General features: G+C 32.5%; 1 protein-coding gene across 4 annotated transcripts in view; it reads right to left on the reverse strand.

The window, feature by feature from the left end:
- Positions 1 to 2,420: 2,420 nt before the first annotated feature.
- The window catches only part of LOC124946784 (complexin), a 233,650-nt gene continuing 221,595 nt past the window's right edge, over positions 2,421 to 14,475 (reverse strand). For all 4 annotated transcript variants that reach the window (XM_047488006.1, XM_047488007.1, XM_047488005.1 and 1 more), the window contains 2 exons: positions 7,886 to 8,015; positions 2,421 to 6,389 (listed from right to left, as the gene is read on the reverse strand). In XM_047488006.1, coding sequence (XP_047343962.1) covers positions 6,316 to 6,389; positions 7,886 to 8,015 — 204 coding nt within the window. In that variant the 3' untranslated portion in view covers positions 2,421 to 6,315. The remainder of the gene's footprint in view (positions 6,390 to 7,885; positions 8,016 to 14,475) is intronic.

The following is a 14,475-nucleotide window of genomic DNA, read 5'->3' on the forward strand; positions in this document are numbered from 1 at the left end:
TTGAAATTTTCTTCAGCAACACACGAGAAAGCTTTCTGAATAATGGCGTGTTCGACTTGTGCCAAAGAATTTGATTAATTAAATTATACTACTCGAGGATTTTTGATTTCGTTTTGATAAAATCTCAGTCCTTTGAGCAACCGCAAGTTGAATTAAATAAAGCGTTAATTATTCAAAAAGATTAAATTATTGAAAAAAAGAACATTGACATGTTTTTTTTTTTTTAATTCAAGATAGTTATGTTTCAATATTACTTTTCATTTTAATCTTAATTTATTTTTTTTTCACTCGTCAGAACTTTCCTCGATATTTTACATGATATTACGACAATAGACACGAAGTATGATGATAACAGCTTGCAGAGCGCATGCGCATTGAAACGTTACATCGAAAGACACGAAAGAGAGAGAGAGAGAGAGAGAGAGAGAGAGAGAGAGAGAGAAGAATATCTGTTTATGTGTTTGTGTGCATAGTTATTTGTATTAGAGTACAAGTAGACGAAGAATATTACGACAAGCGAAATGTGTGTAAAAGAGGAAGAGAGAGAAAGAGAGAGAGAGAGAGAGAGAGAGAGAAAGAAAGAGAGAGAAAGAGAGACAGAGAGAGAGAGAGAGAGAGAGAGAGAGAGAGAAAGAGAGATAGTGATAGAGAGAGAGATAGAAACATACATACATAGAGAGAAAGAGAGAGAAAGTGAGAGAATACGATTAAAAGTTAAAGTGAAAGCATCTAGGAGCTTAGAAATTTTCACGAGAGAATACTCATCTGAAGCGATCGAAATTCTATTCATAAAATCCATCAATTTTTAATCTGTATACGCTCGAAATTGCATCATGCATTTCGCTTTCGATCAATTCGAAACAACCGGCATATTTCGTACGTCCTGTTATAGATGACGCCGAATGAATATACATACATATATAGTGATGATGATAATAAGAATAATAATAATAAATACATACATAGATATATCGAAAAATTCACAAGAGAAAGGTATGCGTTTTTTCTATTTCAATGTACATATATCTTTTGGATTCGATAATTGACTTGAAGTGTATATATATATGTGTGTGTGTGTAAGTATATATGTATATACATATATATATATATATACATATATATGTGTGTATATGTATATATGTATATATATATATATATATATATATATATATATATATATATATATATATGTATATACATATATATAATACATATCTGATTTCGTTAAATTTGAGAGAGAGAAGCTATCTGGGAGATTATCATCTGGACCATTCTTAAGAGTTCGATGGACGTGGAAAGTGGAAGTTCCTTTTGCTTTTTCGAATAGAGTTTTCATTCTATTTCTTTTTCTTTTTTTCATTTCCTTTTTCTGATTTCCTTTTAGAAGCGAATTCCATTTCGCGATATCCCACTTTTGTGGAATGCGATCATATAAGAAGGAGAAGGAGAGCGTAAATATCCAATCTGCCTTGGGTGTTTTCAAGTCTTCACGATGGTTGTTTTTTCTTTTTCCTTTTCTTTTTTTTCGTGTTATTAATAACTGGACGACGCAAGTTATTGATAGCTTTTTATGAAACATAAGAGTCGGCCAGTGAGAGATAGACACATCGACATTGACAAGTAAAGGTAGATATAAACATGCAAAGAGAGTAGGTGAAGGAAATTTTCTTTCTCGATCGCAGTGCATAATTATTGCATAATTATTTTTGATATATGCATAATTATTTTTGAACGAATTATTAACTGAGATATTAAGATTAGAAAGAAATTGAAATTATTTTGAATTGAAATTTTAATTTTTGGAGATCGTGCGAATTGAATTTTTTTTTCGAATTGTTTGTTAAAATATTAATAAAAAAGAAGAAAAAATAAAAGAATTTATACGTATGTAAGTAGATTAAATCGATGCGAGTGTGACCGGAAATCTCGAGGAGTGTAAAATCGAATTTTCAGGAGCAGCCATGTCGGCACGTTCGAGGATGAGCTTTAAGCTTTCGTCGAAAGTTTTTCCTTTTCTCTCCCTCTCTCTCTTTCTCTCTTTCTCTCTCTTTTTCTCTCTCTCTCTCTCTTTCTTTCTCTCTCTCTCTCTCTTTCTTTATCGTGTAAAAGATCGACTACTACTGAGTTTAAAGCCCGGATGGTAGAAAAGTTTTCGGTTTGTTTTTCACGAACAAACAGTTGTCGAGTCACTACCGACGACGGAAAAATGCAGCCCGTTTGAAATCTTTATCTTTTTTTCTCTCCCTCTAACGATATACCAAAGAGAGATAGAGGGAGGGAGAGAAAGAGAGGGAGAGAGATAAAGAGAGAGAGAATTCTATATATATATATATATATATATATATATATATATATATATATATATATATATATATATATATATATATATATATAAAATGAAGATCGGTACTACTTTCGAATTTTTCTGAAACTTTTCGAACTTTTTCTGAAACGAAAGAACTTACCCCTACTATTTTACTTCAAAACTTTTGACTCGATTATTTCCCCGAACGTTTATACGGTTATCTTAATTTTTTTTATTTTTCCTTTTTTCTTTTTTTTTTTTTTCTTGACATCGTATAATATTTCAAGAGAGTATTTTAATTAACGCCATCAACTTGAATAGCGAAAAGTTAAAGAAAGGTCAATTGTATCGTTCGAAAATCATCGTTCTTGTTTCTTTTAACTTTTAGACTCTGCGATCGGTTATATATTTTTTTTTTTTTATTTATTTATTATTTCCTCCGTCCTATAACATCAATTCGTTCGACGAGTAAGAGTAGGAAAGCGCGTGCATGCAAGAAGAGCGAACATCTTTGACGTTGACACGGATAGTTTATAATTACATCGAGAGAAACACGTAAGTAGTCTTTGTATCTATTTACTCGTTTATGCTTTCTTCAAGCGTAACTACGTTCACGTAAAGCCAACATGCGCGTTCTGAACATCGAAAGATTTATTTTTTTTCTTTTCTTTTTCTGTGTTTTTTTTTCTTTTTTCTTTTTCTTTTAATAATCTTTTTTTTTCTTTTTTTTCCTTTTTTTTTTTTTTTTTATTGGAAAGAAGGCCCTTCGACTTATGATTCTATATTTCTCGATCACGCACATTCTTTTTCTTTTCGTTCCGTTTTTTTTCTTTATGACTTACGTACATAACTCATAATTTAACAAGTAACGTTCTCCATTGTTTTTTTTTACTGTTCTTGCTCCTTTTTTATTATTCCTATACCACCGAAAAAATCTACGTCACGTTATATCTTTTCTCTCTTTTTTTCTCTTTGGTTTTCTTCTATTTTCCTCGATTTTGTTTTTACATTATCGTGCGTGATACACGTATCGTACGGTTTACGGTTCGCGTGTCGGGAATCTATCAGGATTAAGTTTCGTTTTTCGATAAGCAGTAAAACATAAGGCTTGAAAATGGTCGTTGCTTCGCGAATCATGCGGTATATGTGTCTGCGATGAAGTTCGACGGCGGACAGGTGTCTAAGGAGAGAGGAAAGAAAAGAAAAGTAGAAGAAAAAAAAGGGAGAGACTGTGCTCGAGGACAGATCGGGAGCGTCCGTTTCTTTTTTTTTTTTTTTTTAATCATTATCTCTTTTTAACGAACATTCTATGTTTTTTCTCTTTTTCTTTTTTCTTTTTTTTTTTTTTTTCCTTCGGGTAACATTGAGAGGAACGACATCGAAAATAAAAAAATATTTTTTGTCTTCCATCCTCCGTAGAAAAACTGGTTTTACATGTGTCATTTTTTTCTATATTTTTTAACTTCTTTTTTGTTTTTTTTTTTGGTGCGTTTTTCTTTTTTGTTCTTCCCTTTAAATTCCCCCTTTACCTTTCCTCCCCTTGGCCGTTCAATCCTCTTTTGTTTTTTCCTCGTCCAGAACATATTCTACTTTTCTCGCTCGCTGATTAAAAAACAATGAACAAAAATATCGCAAGTACCACGCATGTTTCTTTTTTCTCCGTTTCGAGCTGGCGGTCAATGCTCCGGTTGTCGCGTCCACTTGTTATCTTTTTTTTTTTTCTTTTCATTTATTTTCGGTTGGACTCAAAACCACGAGTTTGCCTAACTATGAGAGAGAATTTTTGTCAGCTAGGAATAAGTTATTGCATTCTAATAGAAAATGAGGAAAAGGCATCATTACGAGCAAAAACTTGACGTTGCTCGCTCGTTCCGAGATAAAAATTCTATCGAACGTTTATGCTCGCGTCTTATACGAAATCTAAAAAGTTCATTTTTTTTTTTTTTCATTTTTCTAATAGAATATCAGACGTCCGAAGATTCTATTTCTCGATCTTAACTCATTCTAGTTTTCTCTTTCTTATTTAATTAAAAAAAAAATCGCATAATTTGGACGGATGGAGAGCAAAGGCCGCCGGTTCGGATTCATTATCTTTCTCACTTATCTCTCTTTTTTTTTTTTTTCAATTTTCAATAGCTTTTCGTTTCTTCTCTATATGTTTGTTTTTTTTTTTTCTTTTCTCCACTTCTAATTTTTATCTCTTTCACTCGTTCGACTTTCTCTATTCGTTCATGGCCCTCGATCCCTCATGGCTTAACTCGTCGCTAACTACGAATACTTTAATTAATATTAACCCCCTACCTTCTCGTTCCTAATTTCATTATTTATTGAAACAACCGTGTCGCACGAAATCTAGCAACTACATAACTCTTGTGTGTTTTATTTTTTTTATTTTTATTTATTTTTTTTTTTTTTATCTTTTTTAATTTAATTTGTTTCATTGTTCTCTCTACCGGCAGATTACCCACCATATTCAAAAAATTTACTAGAAACTTAGGTACTAACGTATGTGTCTCGTGTTATACTTCCGCTTTTCTCTTCTTCCTTTTTTTTCCTGTGCTTTCCATGCGTTCATTCCTCTTCTCTTTTAAGCTCATTTTTTACCTTCGCGTCGCAACGTCGATTCGTCTATGACGATTCCGAGTGAGAGAAGAGAAAAGAGAGAGAGGGTGAGAGAGAGAGAGAAAGAGAGAAAGAGAGAGAGTTAGAAAGAGAAAGAAAGAGAAAGAGAGAGAGAGAGAAAGAGAGAAAGAGAGAGAAAGAGAGAAAGAGAGAGAAAGAGATAAAGGAAGAGAAATAGAGAGAAAGAAAGAGAAAGATTGCTTCCTTCATGAATCTTTTTTTTTCTATCATTATCTGATTAACTTAGAAAAATACGTAATCGATATTCGTAGTCGAAAATGTTTTACATTCGATCTTTGTCAATTGGTGTTCGTTTTTCAAAAGTGCGAAGTAAGAAAATTCGAGAAAAAAGATAGAAAGAAAGAGAGCAAGAAAGAAAGAAAGAAAGAAAGAAAGAAAGAAAGAAAGAAAGAAAGAAGGAAAATTCTTTTCATCGTAATCGATCTCGATCATAGACTACGTCTTTTTATTTCTTTTTCTCTCGTTTTTTTTCTTCTTTCGTCTCTTCTTTGAATTCTCACGAGACGTGACCCGTAAACGAATCGTCGAATCCGTCTTCTTCACGGACTCTCTCTTTCTTCTTCTTCCACACAGGCCTTTTTTCGAACTCTCCCGTCGTCCCATTTTCCTCTTCCAGTCTTCTTCTTATTAGTTCGCGCACATTTTCAACTCTTGTTTCCGTTTTCTTTCTTTGTCGTAGGCCCATCGACGATCGTTTTCGACAATTCTACCATATACTCTATTGCCCTTTATATATATATATTTATATATATATATATATATATATATATATATATATATCTTCTACTACTGAAATCGGATGTCTCTCATCGACAATAAAAAAAAAACAAAAAATAAAAAAAAAGAACAAAAAACAAAGAGAGAGAGAGGAGAAAGAAAAAAATCAAGCAAAAGAAAACAAAACTTTCGTTTATTTTCCTTTTCTCATTTTTTCCTTCTCCTTTTATTTTTTTCCTCGATGAAAGACGATCGATCGGATAATAACTTGAAACACTTGTCTTTTCTTCCTCCGAAAGGTTAACGCGATCGACCTTAAGCTTTCTCTCTTTCTCTCTCGCTCTTTCTTTCTCTCTCCTTCGCTCTCTTTCTCTTTCTTTCTCTCTCTTTTGCTCTCTATTCAGCGTTCTCTTTTCGAAGGTCGAGTAACGATGGTTGGACGACACGCTCGGATCGATCTACGTACGGCGAACGCGACGAAGACAGCACCTTCTCTCTCATTTCCTCCCCCTTACTTCTTCATCCCTTCTTCCTCCTCTACTCATTTCACCAGCAGTAACTCCTCTTCCGCATTTTCCAACCACCCCATCGTCTCCTATCACGATGACACATGATGTCGCGCTCGCCGTCCCTGTTATACTCCCGTAGACTCATTGGAGGCTGCACTTACTTTCGATTTGCGTTTTGATGTCCATCACGTGCGTCTCTATCACGTTTTTCAATTCTGAAACAGATCGAATCTCCAGTGATCATTATGAACGTAATACATGTTCACAATTGAAAACTCATTTTTTCTCAACGTCATTTAAATTCTAATGAAATCACGATAACTCTAATTATTTATTTGAATTTTAATTGGACTAATCCAATTATTAATAATTATAAAAATATGATAAGTGGTCTATAATTATTTTTTACGATTATTCGTTAAAAGATAAAATAAAAACAAAGAAATTAAAAGTTGCGAGATAAAAATAATTGGCCAATAATGATAATAATTATTATATATCATTATTAACATTGGTTATATCACATTAATATTATAATTATTATTATAATTACTATTCAATTGTTATCGAAATCTCACTTTTTATCGTCGTCATTTAAATGCGGATGGAATCACGTGTCTCGATAATTATTCTTTTGGATTTCAATTGGATTAATTCAATTATTAATTGGATAATGATTATTACTTATTTCTATATAATCACAATTATATATATATTATATATTTATATAAGGTAATAATATAATATTAATTACTGTTGTCATTAAATTATTGTTACCTTCCATCTTAAATTTGTTCGTTTTTTGTTTTTCATTTTATGTTAAAAATATATTTTCAGTTTTATAATTACCGCCTTTATTATCTTTTGTTTCCTTAAGTCAATTAGAATATATAACGTGTGTATAAGAGAATATAATTAATAAATATAAGTTTATTATGTAAACATCTATAATTATTCTTAATACTCATCCTATCGTTAAGCTTCTCTAACATTTTATCGATAATCGTGAAAAATCATTGTAGCGTTTTGTCAACATAAATTTGAAAAATATCCGTTATCGAATCAATAAAAGGTAAACAATGTTCCATTTATTTAGTTCCCGTAAATGAGCAATCAGAATGATAATGTTTTCGCTCAACTTAGATTCTTTGTTTTGCCACGACGATCTCTCTTCACGGTCCGAAGAACAATGTTAGGCACACGACATCAACGTTGGTTAGATTCGTTCTATTTCTCGAAGCGGTTCTGTTTGATTTCTACCCACGGCTCGTTAACCTCTCATCGATCAAGCCACCCCTGTTTCTCTCTTCCGTTCCCTATCCCGGAAGCTCTGTGCCACGCATTAATTCGTTGCCGCACAATTCGCTCGATATGTACTATGAATTGTGTACCCTCTCACCCTTTCCCCTTCTCACCGCCCCACCATTACCTCCCTCCTCGATCCATTATTTACAACGTCGTTTCGACATCGTGGAAGTAGATATTTCATTCGGTTAAGCTCCTCGATATTCGTCTTCTATATTTTATGTAAATTCAATCTTTTTTGCGAATCTGAAGGCTCTCGTAGAAGCATCGATGGAAATTTTATGTTTCGATCTGAAATACCTGATTGAATTTATTTTTTTCTTAAAAAAGAAAAAAAGGAAGAAAGAAAAGAAAAAAGCAAAGAAAAGAAAAAAGAAAAGAACAAAATAAAAGGAAAGGAACGTACTCGTTAACTCGTCCTCGTCCTCTGCTTCAGCCTCGGCCGCCAATTCCTCTGGCGTCTTCTTCTTTCGCATCAAAGGATTTGGCTCTTCCTGCGGCATTTCCTGGACCTCTTCTCGCTTCTTTATGTTATACTGCAAAAGTCAAACAGGAATTTTCGGAGATTAAACCAACCTTTGAATTAAAGGGATCGATCGATTGAAATTTCACATCTGTGTATTTATTATATACGTGTATACATATATGTACGTAAGAATCGATAGGACGACTGATAACATTGTTCGATCGATGAATGTGTAAATAAAGAAAGAAAGACAAAGATAGTAAGAGCGTACGAGCAACAACAGTTAGTCGCAATTAGAAATCTGAAAGAACAGAACGTGCTCTTCTACGTGTCAATCGAGAAGTTATAGATTTTTGTTTATTATCATCTTTTTGTATTTTTTTGTTAATAGAAATCTACATGTATATAAATATACATGTTTCTGTTAATAAAAATCTATATATATATATAAAAATCTATATATATGTATATATATATGTGTATACGAAAAGCGAGTCGATAACTGTCAATAGAACTAGTTCCATTAGTTATTTTTAAAATAAAACAAATATTATTTCTAAAATCATCACGTAAAACACTAATGGGCGACAGATATCGTGTCATTCCATATATCTCGTACGTGGCTAGATAAAGGGATTTTCAAAAATTTTCCTTCTCATGACTCGATACGCATATATCTATCGTTGAAAATACGAAGCGTTCGATATTAAACATAGATCATAGGCGTTAAATCTCTTAATTCATTCGATTTTCACCGATCGGCTGTTTCAATGATTGGTCGGTTTAATATCAATAATTAAACAGCACGTTGGTTTAGAGCTAATGCATTTTGTCCACCTCAATTGTCTCCATTTCTGTCTATCTATCTATTTATCTATCTCTTTCTCCTCTCTCTCTCTCTCTCTCTCTCTCTCTCTCTCTCTCTCTTTCTCTCTCTTACCTCCATATGTGTCTATGTATATACGTTACCGTCACATTCATTAAAGCTCGATAATTTAATGTATATTGAACTGTGGAATGAACGAACAACGTCATGGGATTGTTCGATTAAACATACCTATAGATTATATTTATAATGATCAACGTTCTGAATCATCTAAATATTTTATCAAATCTGAATACCGAATTTATCCATAGCATTCTTATTCATCTCAATTATTATGCACGCGATTCTTAGACGTTGTATAAAATAATTTTAAAGTGGTCTCTATTCTTATCTTCTTTTTTTATTCGAAAATACTATATATCGAAAATATTATAATTTATGTTTGAAATAAAATGCAATATCATCATCATTTTGTTATCATTTTTTTTTCATTTTCATTTTGTATTCGTCTTCTTTCATTTTGGCTCTTGTAAAGATCTATGTAAACAATATTTCTAATATGTCAGGAAAACAGAAGATCTAGTGAGAAAAATCCAATATTTTTCAAAATTTATTTATTTTATCTGGAATCAATCATTCGATTTTGAAATAGTATATTTGAATTGCTTCGATATTTTTTTTTATATGTTCTTTGGAATTACGACATAGAAACGGTGATGTCATGTTTGTGACACTAACGGTCACTTTTCGAGTATCTCTCGTACGTTATTTGCCAACAGCTGCAATGACAAGAATGAGATATCTCTCTCTCTCTCTCTCTCTCTCTTTCTATACACACACACACACACATTACTACGTATGGAAAATCTGTATGTATATATATATATATATATATATATATATACATATATACACATGTGTGTGTATGTACGTATGTATGTTATATGTATATATGTTATACATAAATGTATAAAAAGAAAGAAAGAGAAAGAAAGAGAGAGAGATAGAGATAGATAGAGAGAGAGAGAGAGAGGGAGAGAGAGAGAGAGAGAGAGAGGGGAGAGAATAGCAAGAGCGTTAATACATATTACGGTAGAACACGACTACTATCCATCCGATGATGCTTTGTATTCTAGGGTACTCTCGTGGTAGACAATAAGCTCGATTGCGGTACAACTCGGACACGTCATTGGTAGTTCAAGTACCAAACGCTACGCGCTTACATGTACTATATGCTGTACCAGTGTCGTGTTACATTCTGCGATATATACGAATTCGTATATATATATATTGCTAATACAGAATGGAAAACATTGACTTTAGATTTTTCTCTACTTCTTAAAATCTTCCTTTCTTAAAAAAATAAGACTCCGATCAAATGATTATATGCAATGATAATAATCTAAGGTATATCGTTACACCCAAAAATGTTACAATTTTTTTTTTTAATTGTCAACGTGTGTATACTTGTATATATATATATATATATATATATATATATATATATATATATGTATATATGTATTGTTACAAAAGTACTTTCTTCAGTAGGATTCGTGGAGATCGATTTTACCGATGTGAAATATCGACGTGTACTTTAATTAAAAATCTGTCCAAACCGTTACACGAAACGGGGTCGATTCTTTTGCGTTTCTACTCTAACAGCTAGTAGTTCGATCAATAAGATTAAAAAAAGAAAACAAAACAGTATTATACAATATCTATATGTCTAACGAGATCGGCTTTGGCTAATTTTACATTTGTTATACTTGTAAAAATATTCATAAATAATATATATAAGTGTAAATGAAGAGATGAAAATTTTGAAGGAAATACTTGGTGGTTATGTTAAAAAAGCCCATTTAATCGTTTCCCCATGAAGAGACGAGCTATCATTGTACACGAAGGTAGAGGTTCTTTATTAGTATTCACAGGGTTCTCTCTCTTTCTATTTTTCTCTCTTTTCCTCTACGTTCGTCATAATCAACCTGATTGTCACAGGAGTCGCGATAAACGCACGACCATGCGACCGAATACTACAGTTATTTGTAAATTGTTCTCTAATGGTAAAAGGCTTTCGTTTAAATTTGTATTCTGATTGTTGATAGGCGAAGGGAATGATAAAAAATCATCCACTGGTTATTTATCTCTTTATCGTTCTCGTTTTCGTTCTCTATCTCTCTCTCTCTTTCTCTCTCTCTCCCTTTCTCTTTCTCTCTCTCCACTCTCTTTTTGGCTCGCTCCGCTAATTTCGTTAAATGGACGCTCTGCTCGGCTGGTGTGAGAAGTGGAGGAAGCCGGAAATTAAACGAGGATTTAAATGTAACGCTTAAACGCTCTCCCCCTGTGAAAATATTAGTACACGTGTCTGTGCATTCGTCTATATATGTATTTGAGTGGACAGTAATGTCGTTTGAATCTTTATTTTTCCAAGGTCTAGAAAAGAAGTAGAAAAAATTACGTTGAACTTTTATGTGTTAATCATTAATTAATCTTTTAATTTACGTTATTTCAAAATATTCTTCAAATACGAATGACCATCATATTTCATATGAAAACAAAAAAAAGAAACTTTCTCATTTTTTCTTTTAATCTGGATAAAAATGCTAAAAGAGGATTAAAATATTGTGATCCTACTTAAATAATTAAATTTAAATAAATATTCTGATTTATGTATCAGGTTTAATGATTTCCGATGAGCCTGGCACAAATCTACTCAATTTTCGTCTAAATTGGAAGTAAGCTCACGTAGCACGATGGCCACGAATGAAAACGATCGGACGACATCCCGTATCAATTATACTCTATCGTTTCAATTGAATATGCAAATTAATTACGTTACATGGCACGACGTTCGATCCGATCATTGCACAGCCGTAACAAAATGTTATGAGGTGATTAATAAACGATATCGATATCATTACTCTCTATCGGGGAATATGATTTTTGGCATGATACACTCTCATCAATATCAGTGTGGGTCATTTCTGATGACAAGCAATGTGAAATAATCAATATCACGTTAACATGATATCTAATTGACATTTTTAATGTATGTATTTATTGTCGTGAGGGACATCGGTTCATCGACGATTCATTTCTCAGACAATTTCAATAACAATTATAAATAAATATAAGAGAGTATTGGTTTTCTGTTTATACTTGGAAAAAAAAAAGACGTTTAAAATACGTCAGATCAAAATATCAATTTTTATAGAGTTAACACGACGAAGTGAAGGATTGAAAAATAACATTTAAAGTTGAAGTTTGTTTGACTATCGATCGAGATCTTTTTGAAACTCGATCAACGTGTCCTTTTTTATAGTCTTTCTTTTAGCTCGTGATGCTGAGAGTGGAACTCTTTTGTAACTGTCAGCAAATAATTTCACTGTGCTGTGTGTACTACGTATATCGCGAGAATAAACAACTTGAGTAATTGCTTCTTTGTTCGAGCGCGTTCAATTACGTGCCGTGATTCAAGATCTAAATGAGTGGGAGAAAAGAGAAAATGGGTAAGTGAAAAGGAGTAGAGATTCGGGTCGAAAGAATTTTCAAAAGTTTGCCTGTTTACCTTTGCAATTTTTCGTTAATGATTAAACACATCAAAGCAATTATGCTATAACGTCCAATTAAAATTACATTTTAATCGGATTCTTTGAATTTTTATTTCGTAAAAATAATATTACATAATAACAGATGTCAATACTTATGAGTCATAGGTATCGGAAGTTATTATGATTGACGTTCGACTTTGACATCTCATTAAGCATTAAATTAAATGACACTTTGTAATATAAATGGTCCTAACTTCGTTGAACGCGAGCGGCTCCTTAAGTACTTTCACGGCTGGTCGGGTGAACGTCTTAAAAGGAGTCAGCCTGACTCTATTAGGAAGTCGCCATATTGAATGCAGGGACTCCCTACTAGAGTCAATTTGACCCCAGTTAAGTTCAATCTTCTCTCTTCTATTTTCTTGCCGTCGAATACCGGCTGTCCGTTCTTCTCGTCCCTTTCGTTCTTCTTCTTCTTCTGCTCCTTTTCTCTCTCTCTCTCTCTCTCTCTCTCACTCTCTCTCTCTTTCTTTCTGCTTTTTCCTCTTCTCGTTTCCCTTTTTTCTCTACTATCTTTACTCAACTGTCTTTTCTCCCTTCTTTTCCTTCTCTTCTGCGACATCAATTTCGACACCTAGTAGGAAGATACCCATGTTAAACACGGTGAGACGATCGATCAGCCCGATCTTAATTACAACGCTAGAAGTTAATCACCCCTTCGAGCATTTATGCACCTCTACCTACCTAGACCGTACTAGTCTCGTTTTACACGCGTATCATAGCACCCCTTTTTAATGGAACCGCTTGAAAAGAAAATATTTTCCCTTTACGAGACACGACATCGTTAGATTTTTGACTTCGTTTTTTTCTTTTCTTTTCTTTTTTCTTTTCTTTTCTTTTTTCTTTCTTCTTCTTCTGTTTTTTTTTTATTCATTAATACCCGATATTATTTCAAGAGGTTCCATTTACGAGGCATGGATTACAAGGTCTACATTTTGTTCTCATCAAATAGAAGTGCGATGTAAACGTTGTTCTTTTACAAATATCAATTGTACAGTGACAAGAAGCTTTGAATTGTTCTTTTACTAATTAACAGCGTTTAGTTTAATTAATAACTTTTACTTCGGGCTCGTCTGATAAAGTGCAATACTTATAGTTAGCTCCATTTCAACATAATATATCTTTGATTTTATCTGGAAAGAAAGAAGAAAAGAATAATATTGTTTTATTTTATAAATTATAACCAAAAAAGAAAAAGAAGAAAAATTGATGCAATTCTTTCTTACCTGCAAGATCTTCATTCCTATTCATTTTTATGTATCACTTTGAACTAGAGATAAAATTTGATAAAACTTACCTTTCTGTCTCTTTTGATTTTGATTCGGCAAATAACGGCAAAGAGAGTTCAAACGCGTTTTCGAATGATTTAAGTTCACGTTATTTCACGATTCCTGCATTCGTCGTTCAATTCGCTCAAATATCCATCCATACTTTTTCTCTCTTTCTATCTCTCTTTTTTTTTTTATTTTTGTCTACCTTACTCATAGTTCCTCTTAGAAACGAATTTCACTGCCATTTTATTGACACCAGTCAGCGTTCTCGAGACGCGTCGATGTTTCTACGGGTCATGAATTTGCGAAATTGGAAAGCTGTCTGTCTCATCTTTTCTTATATCTCGCCTCTTCTCTTTCACTGTTTCTTCCACGTGAATTTTTCGTTTGGTTTATATTCCTCGAGTTTTCTTTTGTCGTCCAATCGCTGATTCGCGAGACATAGTGAAAGTACGACAGAACTTTGCAAGAATATTTGTAACTTTTGAATACTGCTGGAGGATATATGTATAAGTTTAGTAGCTTGCCAAACAATGTTAAATCTGTTTCTATTTTTTTTTTCTATTTTTGTATCGTTTTATTTGTAAATATTGAGAAAAGTGTGTTACGTATGTCCATTCTTTCTTTTTTTATTTTTGTTATTATTTTGTTTTTTTTCTCTATTATTATTATCATATATTAATATATTAGTTTATATTATTTAATATATCCTATACGTATGTATTATTTAAAATAGTCACAAAAAATAGAAATTAATTTTTCTTCTCTTAATTACTTTTAATTTTTTCTTATAATAAATTCTTATAAAATGATTTCGAAGAG

Source organism: Vespa velutina, chromosome 2 (genome assembly GCF_912470025.1).
Source record: "Vespa velutina chromosome 2, iVesVel2.1, whole genome shotgun sequence".
NCBI lineage: Eukaryota > Metazoa > Arthropoda > Insecta > Hymenoptera > Vespidae > Vespa > Vespa velutina.